The sequence below is a fragment of the Myotis daubentonii genome, chromosome 2 (assembly GCF_963259705.1).
Source record: "Myotis daubentonii chromosome 2, mMyoDau2.1, whole genome shotgun sequence".
In the NCBI taxonomy this organism is placed as follows: domain Eukaryota; kingdom Metazoa; phylum Chordata; class Mammalia; order Chiroptera; family Vespertilionidae; genus Myotis; species Myotis daubentonii.
This window is the reverse complement of record NC_081841.1, coordinates 50,128,149-50,154,082: the sequence shown is the minus strand read 5'-3', so window position 1 is coordinate 50,154,082 and position 25,934 is coordinate 50,128,149. Positions and strand designations below refer to the sequence as shown.

The 25,934-nt window shown below is 40.8% G+C and overlaps 1 protein-coding gene across 4 annotated transcripts in view; it reads right to left on the bottom strand.

Annotated features, from left to right (window-relative positions):
* SPATS2 (spermatogenesis associated serine rich 2) overlaps positions 1–25,934 on the bottom strand; it is a 129,776-nt gene that overhangs the window by 76,869 nt on the left and 26,973 nt on the right. For all 4 annotated transcript variants that reach the window (XM_059682771.1, XM_059682774.1, XM_059682772.1 and 1 more), the window contains one exon: positions 1,042–1,297. In XM_059682771.1, the coding sequence (XP_059538754.1) occupies positions 1,042–1,066 (25 nt within the window). In that variant the 5' untranslated portion in view covers positions 1,067–1,297. The remainder of the gene's footprint in view (positions 1–1,041; positions 1,298–25,934) is intronic.

Below are 25,934 nucleotides of genomic sequence, written 5' to 3'. Positions count from 1 at the left end.
GCTTTGTTTTCTACTAAAGAACATTAAATTGGCCGAAACCGGTTTGGCTCAGTGGATAGAGCGTCGGCCTGTGGACTGAAAGGTCCCAGGTTCGATTCCGGTCAAGGGCATGTACCTGGGTTGCGGGCACATCCCCAGGAGATGTGCAGGAGGCAGCTGATCGATGTTTCTCTCTCATCGATGTTTCTAACTCTCTATCTCTCTCCCTTCCTCTCTGTAAAAAATCAATAAAATATATTAAAAAAAAAAAAAAAAAAAAAAAAGAACATTAAATTGAAAATTAAATTGAATGAGGGGGAGGGGAGCCAGAAGAGCTATCGCCATTCCCTTAATAAATATATTCCAGTTGTGTATAACAGTTCTAGTGCTATTGTTAAATCTGTCCCTTAACCTTTTTGCAGCTATTCTAGGAAATGGAAAAGTGATTTTATACAATCCTGTTGTCCTTCCCTCCTTATAATTATTCTTGATTATTTCTTGACTCTCTGGACCTTATATTTTACTTTTGACAAGAAACTAGAGTAATGATCCCAGAAGGAAAGCTAAAGAAGGAATCAAAATCTAGAAACATTTTCTCTTGCTTCATTTCCTATCTCCAATGAAACATCAACTCAAAGGATACAGAATATTCTGCAGTATATTATCTCCTAGCATCCCCCCTAACATATGTTCACTCTCCAAAAAGTACATTTTCAAAAGGCATTTGGCCATCCTGCAAGTATATTCCAATTTATTAGGTTTCTAAGATAAGAAAAGCAAGTGTTATGAATTCCAAAAGTAGTAATACACAAAGCTGTAAAGTAGTATCTACAGATACTTAGTTAATGAGGTAACAGATAAAGTTATGAATGTTCTGTACTCTTCTAAAATTAATTTCTGTCATGATAAAAAGTTGTAACTAACAGTAGTACTGTACAGGGTGAGGGAAAGTATAACCATTCAAAACACATTAAGAGAATGCTTTTTAAAAAAACAGATATAAATGTTGATCATTACTCCACAACTATGATTTTAACAATTTATGCCCATATATATTCTTACCCTTCTGGTTTTGTTTCCTGGACATTGCAGTTTCTTTTATCTCAAAAGATACAGAAGGAAAGTATTCTTTTGCCTTGTCTGGGTTCTGATTGTAGTGATCTCTGATTTAAAGGTAGGCAAGAGAAGTCTGTAGTTGGAGGTGTTAAGTACAAAATCCTGGTTATTTGAAATTCTGCTAACTGGTGATCTCCTTTCTTTCTATTATCTTCTTATCAGGAAATATCACTGCAGACATTCATGTCTCTCCAGGATGATTCTAGAGGGAGGAAAAATACACATAATTACAGTTATAGTAATAGCTATTTGTACAAAATTTCTGAAAGATATCCACAGGTTTTGTTTTGCATTTTTTCTAAACAAAACTAGTGATTAGAAGAAAAGTACTCTAAAAAATCTATATATATAAAAGCCAAACGTGCAAAGTGTCCCCTCGGGAGTTTGACCAACTGGGAGTTCGATCGCTCACAATAACATACTCTGACCACCAGAGGGTGGTGTGGAATGAAGGAAGGCTCCAGCTGGCAGCCCGCAGCCAGGGAAGGGAGGCCCTGGCCGGCAGCCAGCAGCTGCTAGGGACCCTACCTGTGCACGAATTTCTTGCACTAGGCCTCTAATATGGCTATAAAAAGCAATGTTTTGCTCTTTTAGAAACTTTAATCTTAGAATCAAACCATCTTCTTATTTCAGGAAGCATGTTCTCTTAGACATCTTATATTTTGTATCTATCTCAAAAATATTATCCCCATCTCTGCTTTACAAACTATTATCTCATCACTCCCTAAGATCTTTCTTGCTACCTGCTCTTCCTGTCCAAATCAAAGGTCTTTTTTCTTCCTCTAGAATTTCCTATTTCTAATCTCTCCTCAGGTTTCCCAGCTCAAATACAGTTGCAAAAAACTTGGGGCTGGGGGTAAATGGGAAGCACACAAAGGAATTTTATTTTATTTTTTAAAATATATTTTTATTGATTTCAGAGAGGAAGGGAGAGGCAGAGAGAGATGGAAACATCAATGATGAGAGAGAATCACTGATTAGCCCCACACTGGGGATCAAGCCCATAACCCAGGCATGTGCCCCAATTGGGAATCGAATCATGACCTCCTAGTTCATAGGTTAATGTTCAACCACTGAGCTACACCGGGCAAGATTTTTTTAAAAAAGATTACACCAAGCATAAAAAATAAAATAAAATGGCTTAAATCAGCGGTTCTCAACCTGCGGGTCGCGAACCCTTTGGGGGTTGAACGACCCGTTCACAGGGGTCGCCTAAGACCATCAGAAAACACATATATAATTACATATTGTTTTTGTGATTAATCACTATGCTTTAATTATGTTCAATTTGTAACAATGAAATTGGGGGTCACCACAACATGAGGAACTGTATTAAAGGGTCGCGGCATTAGGAAGGTTGAGAACCACTGGTTTAAATGGTCAATTTTATATTATATGTATTTTACCAAAATTTTTAAAATTTGTAATGCATTAAGATTTTAAAAATATGAAAGAAAAAATTTACTTGTCGGCCCAGCAAAAATATCCCTAGAAATACTGATCAAGGAAAAAAAACAAAAACAATATTCAGTTTTTTTAAAAAAAGAATCAGTATAGCCCTGGCTGGTTTGCCTCAGTGGATACAAGCCTGTGGACTGAAGGGTCCTGGGTTCGATTCCAGTCAAGGGCATATGCCTGGCTGCGGGCTTGATCCCTAGTGGAGGGCATACAGGAGTCAGTCGATCAATGGTTCTCTCTCATCATTGATGTTTCTATCTCTCTCTCCCTCTCCCTTCCTCTCTGAAATCAATAAAAATATATTAAAGTTGAGTGAGCTTATGTAAAATATGAATTAGTGATCTTCTAAATAAAAGAATCAGAATAGATTTTATGGACAAAAATATAATACAACCATAGAGACAACAGTATGTAAATACAATCAAAAATTTAGAGAATAAATTTCTTAAAAAATGCCAGTTACTGAACAGATACACACAAAAATAGAAACTTTAAATAGCCCTATATCTCTAAAAGTAATTGAGGTTGTAATTTTAAATTCTCTCATAATGAACATGATTTCATCTCTGATCTACTGCTGGCAGGAGTGTAAACTGGTACAACCTCTTTGGAATATAGGCATTCTTTTGTAAAGTAAAACATTTATCAATCCTATGACCCAGAAATTACATTCCTAAGTACCAAGAGAAATTCTTGCTCATGGTACATGCAAAAACATGTAGACTTCATAATACTAAGAAATGGAAACAATCCAAATGTTATTGACAGGAAAATTAGTAAGTTGTGATGTATTCACTAAATCAGGGGTCCTCAAGCTTTTTAAACAGGGGGCCAGTTCACTGTCCCTCAGACCGTTCGAGGGCCGGACTATAGTTTAAAAAAAACTATGAACAAATTCCTATGCACACTGCACGTATCTTATTTTGAAGTAAAAAAACAAAACGGGAACAAATACAATATTTGTATTTGCATGTGGCCCGCGGGCCGTAGTTTGAGGACCCCTGCACTAAATGATATATTGCAGAGAAAGTGAGTCAACTACAACTATATGTAACAATATGGATAAATTTTAGCAATATAATGTTAAGCATTAAAAAAGAAAGAAAAATCAATTTCCAGGTTACATACAGCATATCTTTTTTAAAAATTCAAATACAGCCCTAACCGGTTTGGCTCAGTGGATAGAGCCTCAGCCTGCAGACTGAAGGGTCCTAGGTTCGATTCCGGTCAAGGGCCTGTACCTTGGTTTCGGGCACATCCCCAGTAGGAGGTGTGCAAGAGGCAGCTGATCGATGTTTCTCTCTCATCGATGTTTCTAACTCTCTATCCTTCTCCCTTCCTCTCTGTAAAAAATCAATATAATTTAATTTTCAAAAACTTTAAAAATTCAAATACGACTATGGGGGGAAAAAAGGAGACATAAAAATTCAAATACAACTAACATTAGACAATATATTATTTAGACACACATATGTATCTGATAAATAGTTTCAAATAAAACTATTATTTGAGAAGGCAATGAAAAGAATAAAAAATAAATTTAGAATAGCACTTACCTTGAAAGCCAAGGGGACATTAGGAGAATATGTAAGATATTGTCAATATTCAATATTAAACTGCTTAGGTTAGATGGTGATTTCATAAATATTCTACATAATATATTTTTTTAAATATATTTTATTGATTTTTTTTTACAGAGAGGAAGGGAGAGAGATAGTTAGAAACACTGATGAGAGAGAAACATCAATCAGCTGCCTCCTGCACATCTCCCACTGGGGATGTGCCCGCAACCCAGACACACACCCTTGACTGGAATTGAACCTGGGACCTTTCAGTCCACAAGCCGACGCTCTATTCACTGAGCCAAACCGGTTTTGGCCTACATAATATTTTTAAAAAACAAGTATACAACATAAACAAAATGACAAAATAAATAAGTACATAATAAAGTTTTTTTTAAGTGCCATTGGTGAATGTGGAGTAACTGATTCTCACATATTGCTAGTGGAACATAAGCATATCCTACGATCCTGATGTTCCACTCCAAAGTATATGCTCAACAAAAATGTATGTATGTGTGTATCAAGTTAATGTACAAGAATGTTTATAGCAGCATTATTTGTAAGAGTCCAAAACTAGAAACAAAGCTAAACATCTATGAATGACAGAATGGATAAACAAATTGTGGCATATTCGCAGAATAGAATATTATGCCACAATGAAAAAGAACAAGCTACCAATATAACACGGATGACTTTCAAAAATGATGCTAAGTGGAAAATGTCAGGTGTAAAAGAGTACATGTTGTATGATTCCATTTATATGAAAGTCATGAACTAGCAAAACTAATCTATAGTAATAGAGGTCAGAATAGTGGTGAGAGAGAAACTGGGTGAGGGCACAAGGGAGGCTTCTAGGATCCTAGTAATGTCTTATAACCATGACCTGAATAATGGTTATTATGGGTGTGTTCACTGTGTCAAAATGTATCAAATGGTTCCCTTAAGCAGTCTGCATTTCATTTTGTGTATATTACATTAAAAAGTTTACCAGCCCTAACTGGTTTGGCTCAGTGAATAGAGCGTCGGCCTGCGGACTGAAGGGTCCCAGGTTCGAATCCGGTCAAGGGCATGTACCTTGGTTGCAGGCAAATCCCCAGTAGGGGGTGTGCAGGAGGCAGCTGATAGATGTTTCTCTCTCATTGATGTTTCTAACGTTCTATCCCTCTCCCTTCCTCTCTGTAAAAAATCAATAAAATATATATTTTTTAAAATGTTTACCAAATAAGCTAGACATTCTTTTACCTCTTAATGTGACAGTTTACGTGATATTCTCCATTCCCTTTACCATGCACTGCCCATACCCCTGACTGAACACTGGTAGCTAACAGGCAACACTGGTATGGGGGCATTTCTGCTCCCACTATACTACTCTTGGATCAGTGTACTTGTTCTCAAAACTACTCAATGCCAGTTGGGCCCATAATTACAATTACATAATTATACTGAAATCCTAAGTGTATTAATAAACTATGAGTGTAAAAAAGTTGCTCTTTCTTTGAAAACTAAGTTGAAGGCTCTAGAAGACTAAATAGAAATAATGTGAAAAACTGTCCTTGGGGTGGTAGACACACAATACAATATACAGATGATGTATTATAGAACTGTATACCTGAAATCTGTATAATTTTATTAACCAACTTCACCCCAATAAATTCAATTAAAAATAAATAAATAAACTCTCCTCAATTTAAGTGTGTTAAGACACATAAATAAGCCTGGGGCAAATTAAAAAATCCAGGAGGAGCCTATACTCATTGTTTCAAGTAACTAAGAGCTCTCACTCTACTTAGAAAAACTGTAATTGGAAGTTTCAAGCAATGAATCACAGGATGTAATTAATGCCAAAAAGATGAAGAACTCTAATCAGCAGGCGTATACTTAATACATCATAAGGTTGGTGAATAAATGTATATTTATTTGTTTCAAACTGAAATAAAATGCTTATGGTGTGTATGTATCATTTTAATCTCCTGCTTTAACCAACTTTTTCAATTAACAAGCTATATAAGATAGAATAGCAATAGATAAAAAGACTTCTACTATATCAAAGAAAACTTGTAACAACTTTTGACAAATTAATACTATCTACTAGACAGCTAAAGCAAAAATATTAACTGTTAACAAGTCTACTTGTTAAAATGACTAAAGAGAAATCAATTGATCAAAGCTGGAACTGCTGTTTTTAAAAGAATCTACCTTTTTAGTTATCATTAACCAAAGGCAGCATGGTTATTACCCTATTGTGGCATAATCTGATTAAAACAATGGAGGTCTTAGAAAAAGACAGCTGCTGAAAGGCCTACATGGGGTTCAAGAACCAAAGTCTGAGTATCCCTGAACTGGGAAAAGAATGGTCTGAGTTCTCTTGATAGGAAAAATAGAAAAGATGCTTTTGCTAAAAAATTTTCCTTGAGAGAGTTAAAACTTTCTCTGAAAGAACATATATTAAATTTCTTTCCAGAATCTGATACAAACCATGGGCTTCTCAAAAGAAAACACCAAAAAAACAACAAAACTCACATTATACAAAAGCATCCAGTTAGATTGAGTTTAGGTATAGTAGTTTCTTATCAGATTTCTTCTTTTCTTTTCTTTTTAAATCCTTACCCAAGGACGTTTTTTCCATTGATTTCAGAGTGAGTGAAAGGAAGGGAGGGAGGGAGGGAGGGAGGGAGGGAGGGAGGGAGGGAGGGAGACATGGAGGTGAGAGAGACACATAGATTGGTTGCCTCCAGCACTTGCCCCTACCGGGGCTGGGGACCCTGCAACCCAGATATGTGCCCTTGACCGGAAATTGAACCCCTAACCCTTCAGTTCAAGGTCTGATACTCCAACCACTGAGCCAAACCAGTCAGGGCTCTTCTTTTCTTTTTTAAGTTTTGTTTTGTTTCTGTTTTTATTTTAATCTTCACCAAAGAGTGTGTTTTTATTAATTTCAGAGAGAGAGAGAGAAAGAGAGAAAGAGAGAAACATCGATCAGTTGCCTCCTGTAGGTGCCCCAACCAGGATCAAACCTGCAATCTAGGTATGCACCCTAACTGGGAATCAAACTCGCAACCTTTTGGACAATGCTTCAACCAATTGAGCCACCCAGCCAGGGCTCTTATCAGATTTCTTTAAATCCATGATTGAAAGTATTAGATAGCTCTCAGTGATAGTCTTTTTAAAAATATACTAATATATATATATACTAGAGGCCCGGTGCACAAAAATTTGTGCACTCGGGGGGAAGAGGGGGTCCCTCAGCCCGGCCTGTGCCCTCTAGCAGTCTGGGATCCCTCGGGAGATAACGACCTGCTGGCTTAGGCCTGCTCCGGGGTGGCAGAGGGCAGGCCCAATCCCTAGCTGCAGCCCCTGGTCGGGATCAGAGCAGGGCCAATTGGGGGGTTGGGGCACCACCCCCTGTCACACTCAAGGCAGGGTCGATGGGGAGGTTGCGGCGCGACCCCCTGTCACACACAGAGCAGGGCCCATCAGGGGGTTGGGGAGCTCCCTCCTGTCACGCACAGAGCAGGGCCCATCAGGGGGTTGAGGAGCTCCCCCATGTCACTCACAGAGTAGGTCCGATAGGGGAGTTGGGGCACCATCCCCTGTCACATACAGAGCAGGGCGGATCCGCCGCCCTCTATCACCCACAGAGCAGGGCCAATCAGGGGATTGGGGCACCGCCACTGTCACACTCAGGGCAGGGCTGATGGGGAGGTTATGGCTCTACCCCATCACACACAGAGCAGGGCCTGTGGGGGGGGCGGGGGGGGGGGTTGGGGCACCGCCCTATCACCCACAGAGCAGGGCTGATCAGGGGGTTGGGGCGCCGCCACTCTCACACTCAGGGCAGGGCCGATGGGGAGGTTATGGCTCTACCCCGTCAAACACAGAGCAGGGCCGGGGGGGGAGGGGGGGGTTGGGGTGCCGCACCCTGTCACACACAGAGCTGCAGGCCGATCAGGGTGTTTGGGCGCTGCCCCCTGTCATGCTGATCCCGGTGCCGGGAGGCCTCTCGGCTCCGCTGATCCCGGTGCTGGGAGGCATATTACCCTTTTACTATATAGGGTAGGGGCCTGGTGCATGGGTGGGGGCCGGCTGGTTTGCCCTGAAGGGTGTCCTGGATCAGGGTGGGGGTCCCCACTGGGGTGCCTGGCCAGCCTGGGTGAGGGGCTGAGGACTGTTTTCAGGCTGGGGGTGACTGAACTCCCAAACGCTCCTTTTTTCCTTTTTTTTTTTTTTTTATTCTGGGCCAGCTTTAGCTTGAGGCTTGGCTCCAGCTCTTAGGCCTCCGCTCCTGAAAGTAGGTTTCTGGCCTTTGCATACAATGTTGCGAATCTGCTGGCTGAAGTCCGGAGGTATTTGTTACAATGTTTGAAACTGCAGGCTCAGAGGCCTGCAGCCACAGGCGGGGAACGTTGGTTTCCTCTGTCACTGAGGCAAGCAAGCCTCATGTTAGTTTCAAGCTGCCTGGCTGCCGGCCGCCATCTTGGCTGACAGTTAATTTGCATATCTCACTGATTAGCCAATGAAAAGGGTAGCGGTCGTACGCCAATTACCATGTTTCTCTTTTATTAGTGTAGATTGATTTCAGAGAGGAAGGGAGAGGGAGAGAAAGATAGAAACATCAATGATGAGGATCATTGATTGGCTGCCTCCAGCACGCCCCCACTGGGGATTGAGCCTGCAACCCTGGTACGTGCCCTTGACCAGAATCGAACTTGGAACCCTTCAGTCCACAGGCTGATTCTCTATTTACTGAGCCAAACAAGCTAGGGCTCAGTGATAGTCTTTTAAAGCTTCTATTTCATTCATTATTCAACTAGTATTCATTGAATGCCTACTAGATTCTAAGCCTTATGGGAGGATTGAGTGGGAGAGTGCTGCTGTTTCAGATTCAGGGGAGAATTATAGTATACCAGAATGCAGGAGTTTACTATAAGAGCAGGTGATGAAAAAGTGGAGGCCAAACCCCTTAACTACTCAATTGAGAAGTTTGGCAATAAAAAAATGAAAGAAATAGGGTATCAGCCAGAGTTCTAGCATAGCAAAATTAAAAAGTAAGTTTTACCCCAAAATCGGGAACACTCTTTCAAAACAGTAAAAGAAAGCCCTGTCTGGTTTGGCTCAGTTGGTTGAGTGTAATCCTGTGCACCAGGAGGTTGCCAGTTCGCTTCCCTGCCAAGGGCACATGCCCTGGTTTCGGGCTCAATCCCTAGTGGGGGGCATGGAGGAAGTAGCCGATCAATGTTGCACTCTCACATAGATGTTTCTCACTCTCTCCTTCTCACTTCATCTCTAAAAATCAAACTATTTTAAAAAAAGAGAGAGAAGGAAAGATCAAACATACTACAGAGAAAGATAATACTTGTAGAAAGAGAAAATAACTGAAAAGGAAAAGATAGAAAGGTAATCAAAGATAAACTTAACCTTATATTCAGGTTCAATTAATCTTTTTTAAAAATGTTATTTTTATTGATTTCAGAGAAGAGGAGAGAGATAGAAACATCAATGATGAGAGAGAATCATGCCTCCTGCATGCACCACATTGAGGATTGAGCCCACAACCCAGGCATGTGCCCTTGACTAGGACCCTTCAGTCCGCAGGCTGATGCTCTACTCACTGAGCCACATGGGCCGGGCTCAATTAATCTTTATTTAATACCTAATATATGTCAGATAATGTACTAAGCAATTCCCTACACATTATCTTATATAATCCTCACAACAACCTTGCAAGATTAAAGAAACAGACTGCCGGGAGCCGGTCCATGCTTGCTGTTTCAAGGGACCTGGCATATATGGCATACTGCTCTTAATATGTTTGCTCACCTTCTTGGCACTATGTGTTTTAACCAAGGTCTCTGAGAAAGGTTGTTTCCCCAGGTAGGGATTTTCCCCTGAAGTTAGGGAGGGAATAAAACCCCTTAACTAGTAGTGCCTCGAGAGAAACTAAGATGGCGGCATAGATAAACACCTGGAAATTGCTGCTTCCCACAACAATTGATAAATGCATCAAAAACACAAGCTGGACTCATCCAGAACTACAGGAGAGCTGGCTGAGTGTAAATTCTACAACTAGAAGGAAAGAAAAGCACACTGAGAGCCAGAGGAGCTGCAGAGGTGAAGTGCAGAGGTACCGGGGCCCGTGCGCGCGGAAAGGGTCTGGCACCTGAGGACGCGGCTGTCTTTTTGAATCCCGAGGGAGACACAAGCTCCCCGCGGCTCTGAAATCCGGTTCCGGGAAGTCTCTGGGGACCCAGGACTCATACGGGGAGAAACTGGTCTCTCTGGCAGCGGGCGAGCTTGAGGGCAGCTTTCCCTCAGAGGTGCTTGCAGCCATTGCTGGGACACTGGGACTCGCGACTCCTTAGGGCGGGGCTGAGGCTCCGCCATAGCTGCTTCCTCCGCCCTTTGATTCCTTGAGACCCCGCCCCGCCCAGGCTGAGGCAGAGGCTTTTGCATATGAATGCCCCGGCCATTTGCAACCTGTAATTACCTAACCGCAGCTGGGCCAGATAGACCCAGGGAATCTGCAGTTCTCTTCGTAGTTCCTGCTGTGTAACCGCAGGCAGAGGCTAAATTAGCACCTCCTTAGATCCAAGAGCCACTGTACCCAGTGGTCAGAGGGGAACCATCCAGATCACAACTCCTCAGATCCATAAGGGACACACTCAGGGTGCAGTCTCAGTGAACACCAAAGCCCCACTGAAGCAAGTCTTGCCCCAGAAGGGTGTCTCCAGCACAGAAGTTCTCCCACTGCAGACACAGCTAATTCTCACTGCCAATTGGCCTGGAGGTCAATTCCTCCCAGTGATCCTACAACAACCAAGGCATAGCTACAACAAGACTGTGCACAAAGCCCATAAGGGGGTGCACCAAGACTGTCCACCTCAGGTAACTGGGGAGGCTGAGCCACTGGGCCCTACAGGACACCTAGCACACAAAGCCACTCTATCAACACAGGGAAGCAGCCAAAATGCGGAGACAAAGAAACAGGTCACAAATGGCAGAAACGGAGGAAAGCAAACGACTGGATATAGAGTTCAAGGCCATGTTTATAAGGTTTTTCAAGAATTTTATGGAAACCGCCGATAAATTTAATGAGTCCCTCAATAAGTATAGTGAGACCATGGAGGACATGAAAAAGGACCAACTAGAAATTAAGCATACACTGACTGAAATAAAGAATAATATACAGAGATCCAACAGCAGACAAGAGGATCCCAAGAATCAAGTCAAAGATTTGAAATACAAAGAAACAAAAAATACCCAACTGAAAAAGAAAAAAGAAAAGAGATTCCAAAAATATGAAGATAGTGTAAGGAGCCTCTGGGACAACTTCAAGCGTACCAACATCAGAATTATAGGGGTACCAGAAGAAGAGAGAGGGCAAGATATTGAAAACCTATTTGAAGAAATAATGACAGAAAACTTCCCCCCCCCTGGTGAAAGAAATAGACTTACAAGTCCAGGAAGCGCAGAGAACCCCAAACAAAAGGAATCCAAAGAGGACCACACCAAGACACATCATAATTAAAATGCCAAGAGCAAAAGACAAAGAGAGAATCTTAAAAGCAGCAAGAGAAAGACAGTCAGTTACCTACAAGGGAGTACCCATACGACTGTCAGCTGATTTCTCAACAGAAACTATGCAGGCCAGAAGAGAGTGGCAAGAAATATTCAAAGTGATGAATAGCAAGAACCTGCAACCAAGATTACTTTATCCAGCAAAGCTATCATTCAGAATTGAAGGTCAGATAAAGAGCTTCACAGATAAGGAAAAGCTAAAGGAGTTCATCACCACCAAACCAGCATTATATGAAATGCTGAAAGGTATTCTTTAAGAAGAGGAAGAAGAAAAAGGAACTCTTACCATTTGCCACAGCATGGATGGAACTGGAGAGCGGATAAATACCACATGATCTCACACATTTGTGGAATATAATGAACAACATAAACTGATGAACAAGGACTGATCCAGAGACGGAGAGGCATTGATTGGACTGTCGGGCTTTGGAGGGAGGGTAGGGGAGGGTGGGGGAAAGGGGGAAAGATCAACCAAAGGACTTACATGCAGGCATATAGGCCTAACCAATGGACACGGACAACGGGGGGGTGGGGGGGGGGTAGAGGGTAACGTGGGGACAAGGACACATATGTAATATCTTAATCAATAAAAATATATTAAAAAAAACAAACAAAACAAAACAAAAAAACCCTTAACTAAGTGCCAGGCGGGTAATTAATCACTTTAACTACAAACAATCATGCTTAAGCTACATAATCTTTACTCCCTGGAATGGAGATAAGAAACGCCCTAACCTTTGTAATAGAGATTGATAGGATTGAATCAACTGGTATAAATACAGATGTAACAAGACAGAGAGAGACAGAACTCAGAACACAGAACTTCAGAGACAGAACTCAGAAGAGAGCCAGGAGGACAGAACCTACACAGAACCTGCAGACAGAGGAACTTCACTGGAGAGAACATGGCGGGGGATCCTGGACTGAACCTGACTACAGAAATATGGCAAGAGAACCTGACTAGAACCTGGTGACCGAACCTGGCTAGAGATCTCAGACCGAACCTGGCTGGAGATCTCAGACAGGATTCCTGGAAAACCTAGCAAGACAACATGGACACAGAACCTGGCTGGAGATCCTAAGCAGAACCTCTCTGGAGATCGAGACCAGAACTTGGCTGGAGATCCTGGCTAGGCTGCTGATCAACTGAATGCTGTCTCCGTGTCATTCCTTCTTCGCCGACTCCGTCCACACCTTTGGGGACCCCTGGACCTGCTGGGGTTGGACCCCGGCAACAGACTTCTGAAACAAGCAAAACGGTAAGAAATACAGAGATAGAAGAGGTCATACCAAATGACTGCAATTGTTTTGATAATGGAAACAAGAGAGAAAGCAAGAAGGCTTCAGGGCTTGAAAACTACTGAAATTTAGTCTCGTACATCTGGGTTTGAATCACCACCTTACCACTTAGTTATTCGATCTTGGGAAATTTTTATAATCTCAAATTCTCCAATAAAATGAATAATAAATATTAAACAATTATATGAAATTTGTGTATAGAGAATGTAATAGTGCCTGGCACATGTTAGGTTATTCTTTCCACTATACCACACTGGCGTTTCAAAATCAGAGATATGCAAGGGAAGAAATATAAGGGAAATAAACTTATCATGAAGCAACAAAGGTCCAGTTAAAATTAGTACGAATTTGGAGTAGATAATGCCAACTCTGTGACCTCTCCTCCCTACGTTCAACTACCCAGGTAAAAAGTATTTTCATGGGGAAGTTGCTAAAGTTGTAACAAATTAATATGTACTTTTAAAAAAAATTTTTTTTCATTGATTTTAGAGAGGAAGGGCAAGAGAGAGAGAGAGAGAGAGAGAGAGAGAGAGAGAGAGAGAGAGAGAGAGAGAGAAACATCAATGATGAGAATCATTGATTGGCTGCCTCCTGCATGCCCCCTACGGGGGATTGAACTTGAAACCTGGGCATATGCCCTGACCAGGAATCGAACCGTGACCTCCTGGTTCATAGTCAATGCTCAACCACTGAGCCACGCTGGCTGGGCACATGTATTTTTAAGGACTAAAATTGGGCAGAAGAATTTCACCTCCCTTCAAATTATTATTACTATTTTTAACTATTTAAATACCTATAAAATAGTAGGCCCTGAGTAGTCTTACAGAACTTACTGCCTAACCATTTGAAGCTACAGTTTAACTATCTGTCCAAACTTCAAACACTAATCTGAAGAAGTTTTCTAATGCTGATTAAATACCAGAAAACATCCACTTAAGAATAACTTGATTTTCTTTTGTTTTAAAAACTTATTTTATTTACAAGGAATAACAGTAAGACCCTAAGACCAGTGGCTCTCAACCTTCTGGCCCTTTAAATACAGTTCCTCATGTTGTGACCCAACCATAAAATTATTTTCGTTGCTACTTCATAACGGTAATGTTGCTACTGTTATGAATTACAATGTAAATATCTGATATGCAGGATGATCTTAGGCGACCCCTGTGAAAGGGTCGTTCGACCGCCAAAGGGGTCGCGACCCACAGGTTGAGAACCGCTGCCCTAAGACTAACAGACATTCGCCTTGCTGTCAAAAACCAGAATACAGACCCATTTATTTTGCCCTTTTATGATGGAGAAAACTGTAAAAGACTTTGAAATGAACCAAAAAGATCACTGGGCATCTTCAATGAAAAAACTGACACTGTGGCCCGGCTAGCGTGACAGTGCTTGAGCGTTGACCTATGAACCTGAAAGTCATGGTTCAATTCCCAGTCAGGGCATATGCCCGGATTGAGGGCTCAATCCCCAGTGTGGGGCATGCAAGAGGTAGCCAATCAATAATTCTCTCTCATCATGGGTATCTCTCTCTCTCTCTCTCTCTCTCTCTCTCTCTCTCTCTCTCTTCCTCTTAGAAGTCAATAAACATATCCATATTTTTTTATTGGCATTATGTAATGTGCACCCTTCCTAGTTATCTGATTCCACAGGGTTTGTATCCTTTATGACCTTTGAGCTATTTTAGAAATGTTAAGTTGTAGATAACTGCGAGCAATGCAAAGGATTCTTGTCTATACATAAGCAAACAGATTCTGTCCAGTGAAAGGAGGAATGATTTCCCACATGTCAAGTGGAAAAAGCCAGTTTTGTGTCAACCTGTAAATACATTTCAGCATTCTTGATCCTAAATATGAATGGTACTTTGTATTTTCCTTTGAACTACTTTTAATTTCTCACTGGTTCTCTCAATAATTAATCAGTTTAGTAATATTTTTTACATGCGTTCATTTCATGTTTGTATGAAAATAGTGATTTTGCCTATTTAAAAATAAAAAAATCCTTTAACAATGAATTTCATACAACATGTAGTAAATACCATGGAAAATGAAAATTTTAATGCAAAAGCTCAAGGGAAGAAAACATCCTTTTCCATTCATGTTTATATTTAAAGAAGACCAGATAAAACTTTGTCTTGTCTCTTCCCAGCTCTGAAATTTTTAAGACTCTAAGAGGCATAGTCATTGCAGAAGCTGGTAGTTCTTGAAAGAGTCCATAACTAACATAAGAATTCTTTCAAATGGTATTTCCAGCTGTTTTTTTCCTGATGCTTAGTGTAAATAAAGCACTGTCTTAAGAACAGAAGCTTTATCATTTCAGACTTAGACTCTTTTGCCTGAACTACTTTTGTTTAATTACACTAACCAATAATATAGATGGTACATTTTTAGACCAAACTAAAAATACACATTTGACAAACACTTTTTATGATACAAAGATTTTTTTGCCAGTAACATCTGTACAATCACAAAAATATTAAATACATCTGTTACTTTCAAAATAATAGCTGTCTTTTCAAAATAATATTTTCAAAATATTGTATGTCAGTTGAAAGAACAGAATTAAATATTTTTTAACAAACTAACTTGATTCAATATATACATACAGCTTAACGAAGCCCAAACCAGAAGTCAATACACAAACTCAACATTAAATCAGCAACATATGTTTTATTTTATTATTATTTTTTGTTGTTAGTCCTCACTGGAGAATATTTTTTCCATTGATTTTTAGGGAGACTGGATGGGAGGGAGGAGAAAGGGAGGAGAGAAACATCGACTGGTTGCCTCCTGCACACACTCCAACCTGCAACCCAGGTACATGCCCTTGATGGAAATCGAACCCATGATCCTCGGTGCACAAGCTAACTTCTAACCACTAAACCACACCGGTCAGGGCTCAGCAACATATTTTAAATTCATTAATACATGGGGAGAGAGCACATTAATGCTTAGGTCTTCTGACTTTCTAAACCCCCAAAATAAAATATTTCTAATACCACCAGTCTCTATGGAATTACTGTTTTCACAAAGCAGCTTTTTTCCTCTCCTCTCTCAAGAGCAAACTACTCCACCAACACTCTAAGGAAAGAAAGAATAAAATTGAGTTGCACCAAAAACCTTTCATTCAGATCCATTCCAAACCATTCTCATGGCGTATAACATGCCAGAAAAATATTGCTCTAGCAGGTAATTACTATGTCCAAAAATGAACAAAGCAATTTTAGGCTGGAAATAATATGCTACCCATATCATTCATAAATTCATGCTACTATAATTATTTAAATCAGGGGTGGGGAACATCTAGCCCGTGGGCCATATAAGGCCTTCAAAATCATTTGGTTTGGCCCTGCCAAGGCACTGGGATGAGTTAATTAAATGTATGACCAAATATAGCAGCTAATTTTTAACTTGATAATTTTGTATGGCCCATGAATGATGTTATAAATATCCAAATGGCCCTTGGCAGAAATAAGGTTCCCCACCCCTGCTTTAAATGAATACATAATGCATGCAACATACCATGTATTGAATATTCTAAAAAATAAGTTTTCCTCTAGGTGAAATCAGTTAAATAATATTAGCAGATTTAAAAGCATGAAAAGTTAACTCTTCCTTCTCCCACCTCTACTCCCTCCAAACCAAATGTGTGTCAACTGGAAGGAAGGAGAAAAGAAAATGCAGACAAACAACTGAAAAAGGTACAGAATACTAATCCCAAAAGATGCTACCTCTTCCAAGTTGCAACTGAAGTTAAAGAACTGTAGTGAAAAGTCTTCCCCATTTTCAGTAGTTCAAGATGTATTGTTCTCTTCCTTGGGAATGCAACTCATTCCAGAACTTCCTTTTCTGACTCTTCTTGAGGTTCTCATACTACAAATTATTAGCATATGTAACATCATTTTTTAAATATCATATAAAAAGAATAACTGAATTGGGCACCTATCTTCTACTTGTAGGCATCATGGCTGCCCTCAGACCCCTTGTGAAGCCTAAGATTGTTAAAAAGAGGACCGATAGCCCTGACCAGTTTGGCTCAGTAGATGGAGCGTCGGCCTGCGGACTCAAGGGTCCCAGGTTCGATTCTGGTCAAGGGCATGTACCTTGGTTGCGGGCACATCCCCAGTAGGGGGTGTGCAGGAGGCAGCTGATCGATGTTTCTCTTTCATTGATGTTTCTAACTTTCTATCTCTTTCCCTTCCTCTCTGTAAAAAAATCAATAAAATATATTTTTTTTAAAAAAGAGGACCAATACCCTAGCCCAGTGGTCGGCAAACTGCGGCTCGCAAGCCACATGCGGCTCTTTGGCCCCTTGAGTGTGTCTCTTCCACAAAATACCGACTTCTGCGCATGGGCCACAAAGTTTCAATCACACTTTATATGCGTGCCCACACATGGTATTTTGTGGAAGAGCCACACTCAAGGGGTCAAAGAGCCGCATGTGGCTCACGAGCCACAGTTTGCCAACCACTGCCCTAGCCAGTTTGGCTCAGTGGATAGAGCATCAGTCAGGCAAGGGTTCAAGTCCAGGTTGCAGGCTCGGTCCTTGGTGGGGGGCATGCAGGAGGCAGCTGATCAAAGATTCTCTCTCATCACTGATATTTCTATCTCTTTCTCCCTCTCCCTACCTCTCTAAAATCAATAAAAATATATTTAAGTTCGGATGGTATAGCTCAGTGGTTGAGCATCAACTTATGAACCAGGAGGTCACAGTTCAATTCCCAGTGAGGGCACATGCCTGGCTTGCAGGCTCATTGTGGGGTGTGCAGGAGGCAGCTGATCAATGATTCTCTCTCATCATTGATGTTTCTGCCTCCCTCTCCCACTCCCGTCCTCTCTGAAAACAATAAAAATATATTATTTAAATATATATATATATATAATTTTTAAATTAAAAAGAAAAAAAGAGGACCAAGAAGTTCATCTGGCACCAGTCAGATTGATATGTCAAAATTAAGTGTAATTGGCGGAAACCCAGAGGTAATGGACTGCACAGGAGATTCAAGGGCCAGGTCTTGGTGCCCAGTGTTGGTTATGGGAGCAAGAAGAAAACAAAGCACGTGCTGCCCAGTGACTTCTGGAAGTTCGTGGTCCACAATGTGAAGGAGCTTGAAGGGCTGCTGATGTGCAATCAATCTTACTGTGCTGAGATTGCTCACAGCTTCTCCTCAAAGACCCACAAGCCACTGTGGAAAGCCCAACTGGCCATCAGTCACCAATCCCAATGCCCGGCTGCACAGACCAGAAAATTAATAGACAGCTTGTGTGCACACTGTATTCGTATTAATTAAAACCATAAAATTCTACCATCTGGCACTTAAAAAATGAAATAACCAAATCATTTAAAATAAAAGGTAGTAGGCTTTTTTCTGTATCCCAATTCAACAATGTATATATAGATCTAGATACCAAGAAAAATAAAACAGATAAATGATTAAATACAGGCATTTCTTCTTTCCAGAAGTAGGAAGAGTAATGGAAGGCAGCTACTTATATTATAAATTCTTATTCACTAAGCTATCTTCTTTTTCTCAGATAATCAGAGAATTTGGTGTACAAAACCAGGAAGAAGGGTAAAGAAAGAAGCAAAACTGGAAAAAACATAAAAATCAATATTCACATTGCCTGTATAACCATAAACAAATACAGCAAAACATATTCACTGCCACCTTCTTCTACCTAGAGAGAAAGGAGGGAAAAATAACACAATAGCCTCTACAAAGCACATATCACCAAAGACAAATTTTTCTGATTATTTTACTTCCAAAGCCAGATCACTACATAAGGTGAACAAAGTCTTTTCAGATGAGGTCAGGCAGTAGTGAAGTTCTAGAGATCATTCCCTACTGCTTTTCAAAGTCTCATCTAACCTGCTTTACCACCTGCTCTAGAATTCCCCAAATTTAAAATTATTTCTATCACCTATCCCCTTTTCAAAATTTCCCTTGGAAGTATTCCTGCAGGCATTAAGAAAGCTAGCTAAACTAATTCAATGGAAAGTATAAATGATAAAGAGGCACACATACTCTTTAACCCTTGCAAAAATGTTACTCATCAATTCAAACGAAGCTATAAATGGTAGAACTTTTATTATTTTTTAGTTTTTAAATATGTTTTTATTGATTTCAGAGAGGAAGAGGAAGAAGGAAAGAAACATCAATGATGGGAGAGAATCATTGATTGGCTGCCTTCTGCAGACCCCCTAACAGGAGATCGAGCCTGAAACCCAGGCATGTGCCCTGACCAGGAATCGAACCATGACCTCCTGGTTCATAGGTTGATGCTCAACCACTGAGCCATGCCAGCCAGGCTAAATGGTAGAACTTTCAATAGTTAGAGAGATTTTGTTTGTTTAGTTTGTTTTCTCTTTTGGGATGGAAGCACCATTATGCCTACTCTCATACAAAAAGAAAAAAAAATATGTCAAGTCCAAAGCTCCCAGCCCTATCTCTACTGAAGAAAAGAGACATTTGTTATTGTGAAGTCTCCTTCCACAGCTCTTGACATCTTGACAAATCCATTCTGGAACATTAAATGAAGGGAACTGATCTCCTACCTCTACCCCCACCCCCACCAACAAGAAAGAGAAAGCCTAGGAGTGGGGGAGGTTGGGGGTTAATGGGGGGATGAGGACACATTTGTATTACCTTAACCAATAAAGAAATTAAAGATTTAAAAAAAAGAGAGAGAGAAAGCCTGTCCTAACAAGGCAAGATCCACTACATTCCAGCTTCCAAACTTGTTTATATTGGGGGTGGGGAGAAAGGAGACATTTTTGTGTTTTGAAACATGTTTACAAATTCTTTGATCCTATTCCCATCAAAAGGTAGAGTCACTTCCCATAAAGAGAATGAAGAAGTGACACTGAGCAACCTCAGAAGTTAGGTCATAAAAGCTGAGAAAACTTCTGTCTGGTTCCCTCCCAGGACAGGCAACTTTGGAGCCTGAATCACCATGTAAGATATCCAGGTTCCCTAAAGCCCTTGTGCTGGAGAGACTATGGACCAAGCCTCATAGAGAATTAGATGTCTGAGGAGTACCAGCTGTTTTTGAGTCCTCCCAGCTCCGCCATCAGATATGTGAATGAGGAGTCATCTCCAGCCCCAGCTACCAGCTGACTCCAACTGCATTAAGAGATTTTGGTGAGGAAGCCTTTTAAATGAGAGACACAACTGCCTAGCGAAGCCTAAACACCAGAACCATAAAAGATAAAAAGAAATGCTATTTTAAATCACTAAATTTGGCATGTTATGTTACAAAGCAATAGACAGCCAAAACAGATTTTGGTGATCAAATTGTTTGGCTTTGGGACTCAATGGCAGGAGAAGGCAAGAAGGGCCTTGAAAGTGTTAGTGAAAGCCTGAAAGTTTTGTCTTGTTTTAATATCTTTTTACTGATTTCAGAGAGGAAGGGAAGGGGAGAGAGAGAGAGAGAAACATCAATGATGAGAGAGAATCATTGATCAGCTGCCTCCTGCACACCCCACACTGGGGATCAAGCCTGCCTTGACTGGGAATCAAACTGTGACCTCCTGCTTTATAGGTCGATGCTCAACCACTGAGCCATACCAGCTGGGCCTTAAGGGTCTTAAAGACAATGTTAGGAAAAGCCTCAAGGAAGATATCAACAATGGTTTCAAAACAGCCAACTAAAGGGTTACAACCTACTGGTGAAATTTAACCTGCTGCCTGTTTTTGTAAATAAATTTTTATTGGAACGCAGTCATCCCCCTTTACATATTGTCTGTGGTTGCTTTCTCCTATAACAATAGAATTGAGCAGGTATGCCAGAAATCATATGGCCCAAAAAAACCTAAAATATTAATTATCTCGCCCTTGACAGAAAAAGGTTACTGATTCTTTTTTTCTTTTTTCTTAAATCTTTATTGTTCAGATTATTACATTTGTTCCTCTTTTTTCCCCCCCATAACTCCCCTCCTCCTAGTTGCCGCCCCACCCTCTGCCCTCACTCCCCACCCACTGTCCTCATCCATAGGTGCACGATTTTTGTCCAGTCTCTTCCCGAATCTCCCACACCCTTTTCCCCCCCAAGAATAGTCAGTCCATTCCCTTTCTATGTCCCTGATTCTATTATAATCACCAGTTCATTCTGTTCATCAGATTATTTATTCACTTGATTCTTAGATTCACTTGTTGATAGATGCATATTTGTTGTTCATAATTTGTATCTTTAGCTTTTTCTTCCTCTTCCTCTTCTTAAAGGATACCTTTCAGCATTTCATATAATCCTGGTTTGGTGGTGATGAACTCCTTTAGCTTTTCCTTATCTGTGAAGCTCTTTATCTGACCTTCAATTCTGAATGATAGCTTTGCTGGATAAAGTAATCTTGGTTGTAGGTTCTTGGTATTCATCACTTTGAATATTTCTTGCCATTCCCTTCTGGCCTGCAAAGTTTCTGTTGAGAAATCAGCTGACAATCGTATGGGTATTCCCTTGTAGTAACTGAGTTTCTTTCTCTTGCTGCTTTTAAGATTCTCTCTTTGTCTTTTGCTCTTGGCATTTTAATTATGATGTGTCTTGGTGTGGTCCTCTTTGGATTCCTTTTGTTTGGGGTTCTCCGCGCTTCTTGGACCTGTAAGTCCATTTCTTTCACCAGGTGGGGGAAGTTTTCTGTCATTATTTCTTCAAATAGGTTTTCAATATCTTGCTCTCTCTCATCTTCTGGCACCCCTATAATTCTGATGTTGGTACGCTTGAAGCTGTCCCAGAGGCTCCTTACACTATCCTCGCATTTTTGGATTCTTTTTTCATTTTGCTTTTCCCGTTGGGTGTTTTTTGCTTCCTCGCATTTCAAATCATTGACTTGATTCTTGCGCTCCTCTGGTCTGCTGTCGGGAGTCTGTATAATATTCGTTATTTCAGTCCGTGTATGCTTAATTTCTAGTTGGTTCCCCAATATAAGATCGAGGGTCTTATTAGTTTTCGTGTAGATCTCATTAAGTTTATCGGCAGCTTCTAAACAGTTCTTGAGAGACCTTAAAAGTGTGGTTCTGAACTCTATATCTTCCTTTGACAATTTTGTCCTGTTTCTTTGTCTCCGCATTTTGTTATGCTTCCTTGGTGCTCCCCCTAGTGGTCTTTGTTCGCAGTCTTATAGTTAAATCTTGATTGTTGTAGCTAATTCCAGGGAGGGTTTGACCTCCAGGCCAAGTGGCTATGAGAATCAGCTGTGTCAGCAGTGAGAGAACTTCTGTCCTCTAGGGAGGTGCTAATCTAGCCTTTGCCTGAGGCTATCTGGCAAATGCCTCTGTGCAGGGCTTGGGCGGGGCGGGTCGCACAGGATCAACAGGGTGGGCTGGAGAGAGCAGTTATGGCGGCTCTCAGTCCTGTCCCCAGGGGCTCTGCCTCTCTGAGTCCCAGCACCCGCTGCAAAGCTCGGAGAGAAAGCTGCACTCGCTCTGACCGAAGCCAGACAGTCCCGCTTCTCCTGTTTGAGTCTGGGTCCCTAAAGACTCGCCCGGATCTGGTGCTCAGAGTCTGCGACTCCCTCCCGATTGAAAACAACAACCGCGCCCTCCGCCGCCAGCCCGCTCCGCGCACTCCGCACCTCAGAATTTGACTTCAGCACTGCGCCTCCTCTGAGTGTCCGTGTGCGTTTCTCTTTCCTCCTAGTTGTAGGACTTCCACTCAGCCAGCGTTCCTGTGGTTCTGGGTGATGTCCCTTCCGTTTTTTGGTTTCACTTTTGAAGTAGTTGTTCAAAGCAGCAAACTCCGGCGTTAACCTATGCCGCCATCTTGGTTCTCCAGGTTACTGATTCTTGCCTTAAAAGAAAATGTTATTGGAAGCTGAAAGAAAGAAGAATCTTACTAGATAATGGTGTAAAGTTTAGCAAAGCTGTCACCTGCAGTAATGTGGAAAACAGAAAATACAACAAATGAAATGATTAATCTGGGTAAGAAGAGTTCCAGAATGTCAAAAGTATCAACCAGTTGGTTTTGTTGTTATTATTATTGTTGTTGAGAGCTATGTATCATAAAATACAGGTAGAGAGAAATAAGAAAAAGAAGGAATTATACAATTCAAGCAGAATATAGAGAAAATATAAAATAAAGGACTTATTAGGTCCAAAAAAACCCCACCTGTTTCTTATTCCCAGCTTCCCCATATAATAAAATGTTTCTCAAATTAAGAAATACCCCTGGACAAAGGTCAATTCCAAGGCAGGGAAACCCAGACTAAAGATTAAACTTTTGGCTCTTGCCTATGTGGTTCAGTTGGTAGGGCATTGTCCTGTGCACCAAAGGGCTGCTGGTTTGATGCCCAGGTTATAAGCTCAATCTCCAGTAGGGGGTGTGTTTTGATCTCGATCTCTCTCTCTCTCTCTCTCTCTCTCTCTCCCCCCCCCCCTTCTAAGAAAAATCAATGAAATATCTAATAAAAAAATTAAGCTTTTGTTTAGACTAAAGATTTGGAAAACTTTTCCTGTAAAGGGTCATATAAATATTTTAGGCTTTAAAGGCCACATATAGTGTCTGGTGAACTTTTTCTTTTTTACAACCCTTTAAACACAAATGTAAACACAAATGTAAAAACAAATGTAGCTTATTGATAGTTTGCCTACACCTAATTTAGACTCCAAAGAGATTTAAGGTGATGCCTTGTAGATGCTTTCAAACAAAAAGGCTTTCTAAGTATCTGAACGGTGTTGCCCTACAAAAGTCTTAAAGGTAGCTGATACAGTTCTGGACATGCTACCCCAAAATATGGCATTTTGGCATATTGAATATTTTAAGCTGAAGGAACTTGAGCAAATGGCAGAAGCAGGAAGGTCATTCGGTCCTGCCCCTGCCCTCCTCCACTAAAGCAAGTAATAAAATCATGTGAAACATGTCCTCCCTATAACCAGAAGGAAAGGAACATCCTTATCTACAAATACAAAGGGACACAGAGAAGAATCCTAACAGACCTTGCCAAATTTCCCTAGTTTATACACTTAATTCATACTCCTTAAACCAGTGGTCGGCAAACTGCGGCTCGCGAGCCACATGCGCCTCTTTGGCCCCTTGAGTGTGGCTCTTCCACAAAATACCACGTGCGGGTGCACACATACAGTGCGATTGAAACTTCGTGGCCCATGCGCAAAAGTCGGTATTTTGTGGAAGAGACACACTCAAGGGGCCAAAGAGCCGCATGTGGCTCACCACAGTTTGCCGACCACTGCTAAACTATCACATTCCTTCATGACTGTCCACTCTTCATCAAACACAGCATAAACATACTTAAGTTTAAACATTCTGTTCAGACAGGCCCCAGTAGCCTAATGGATAAGGCACTGGCCTCCTAAACATTCTGTTCAGGTCTTCAGATACTTATGAAAGCGCTATGTCATGTAAAACATAAATAAATATGTATACTTTCTCCTCTTAATCTGTCTTTATCAGTTTAATTTTCAAACCCATCCATGGACTTAAGAGGTTCAAGGAAAACTTTTTCCTCCTCTACAGAGCCTAAAGTACAAAGGACTTATATCAATGTGTCTAATAGAGTAAAGATTCAGATAATTTTATGTTCAGAAACATTGTCATATTAAACTAAAAAGGACAGAAACCATACAAAACGAAAAGAGGCTTTTGCACCCCCCCGCCCCCCCCCCCCCCCCACACACACACACACATACACACACTCAAACCTCTATGTCCAGGAAATAGGCTAAGAAAACTACTCAGATGCAAACACTGGATACATTTTATGGAAAAGAATAATTCAGGGGCAAAACTAAAAGCTGTGGAGAATGGTTCCTAGGCAGTAGGACTGATCACAGAACTGGTAATATGTGCCTGGCTGAATTTCAGAACTGCTTTGAACCAGTGAATAGTGTGTTCCTTACATCTGTATTTTTTAAAAAATCTTTATTGTTCAGATTATTACAGTTGTTCCTCTTTCCCCACCCCCCATAACTCCCCTCCACTCAGTTCCCACTCCACCCTCTGCCCTTACCCCCCCACAACTGTCCTCATCCATAGGTGTACGATTTTTGTCCAGTCTCTTCCCGCACCCCCCACACCCCTTTCCCGCCGAGAATTGTCAGTCCACTCCCTTTCTATACCCCTGATTCTATTATATTCACCAGTTTATTCTGTTCATCAGATTTTTTATTCACTTAATTTTTAGATTCACTTGTTGAAAGATATGTATTTGTTGTTCATAATTTTTATCTTTACCTCTTTCTTCCTCTTCTAAAAGAATACCTTTCAGCATTTCATATAATACTGGTTTGGTGGTGATGAACTCCATTAGCTTTTTCTTATCTGTGAAGCTCTTTATCTGACCTTCAATTCTGAATGATAGCTTTGCTGGGTAAAGTAATCTTGGTTGTAGGTTCTTGCTATTCATCACTTTGAATATTTCTTGCCACTCCCTTCTGGCCTGCAGAGCTTCTGTTGAGAAATCAGCTGACAATCGTATGGGTACTCCCTTGTAGGTAACTAACTGTTTTTCTCTCACTGCTTTTAAGATTCTCTCTTTGTCTTTTGCCCTTGGCATTTTAATTATGATGTGTCTTGGTGTGGTCCTCTTTGGATTCCTTTTGTTTGGGGTTCTCTGCGCTTCCTGGATTTGTAAGTCTATTTCTTTCACCAGGTGGGGGAAGTTTTCTGTCATTATTTCTTCAAATAGGTTTTCAATATCTTGCTCTCTCTCATCTTCTGGCACCCCCATAATTCGGATGTTGGTACGCTTGAAGTTGTCCCAGAGGCTCCTTACATTATCTTCATATTTTTGGATTCTTTTTTCGTTTTGCTTTTCTGGTTGGGTGTTTTCTGCTTCTTCATATTTCAAAACTTTGACTTGATTCTTGGGATCCTCTTGTCTGCTGTTGGATCTCTGTATATTATTCTTTATTTCAGTCAGTGTATGCTTAATTTCTAGTTGGTCCTTTTTCATATCCTCGAGGGTCTCACTAGATTTATCAAAGGTCTCACTAAATTT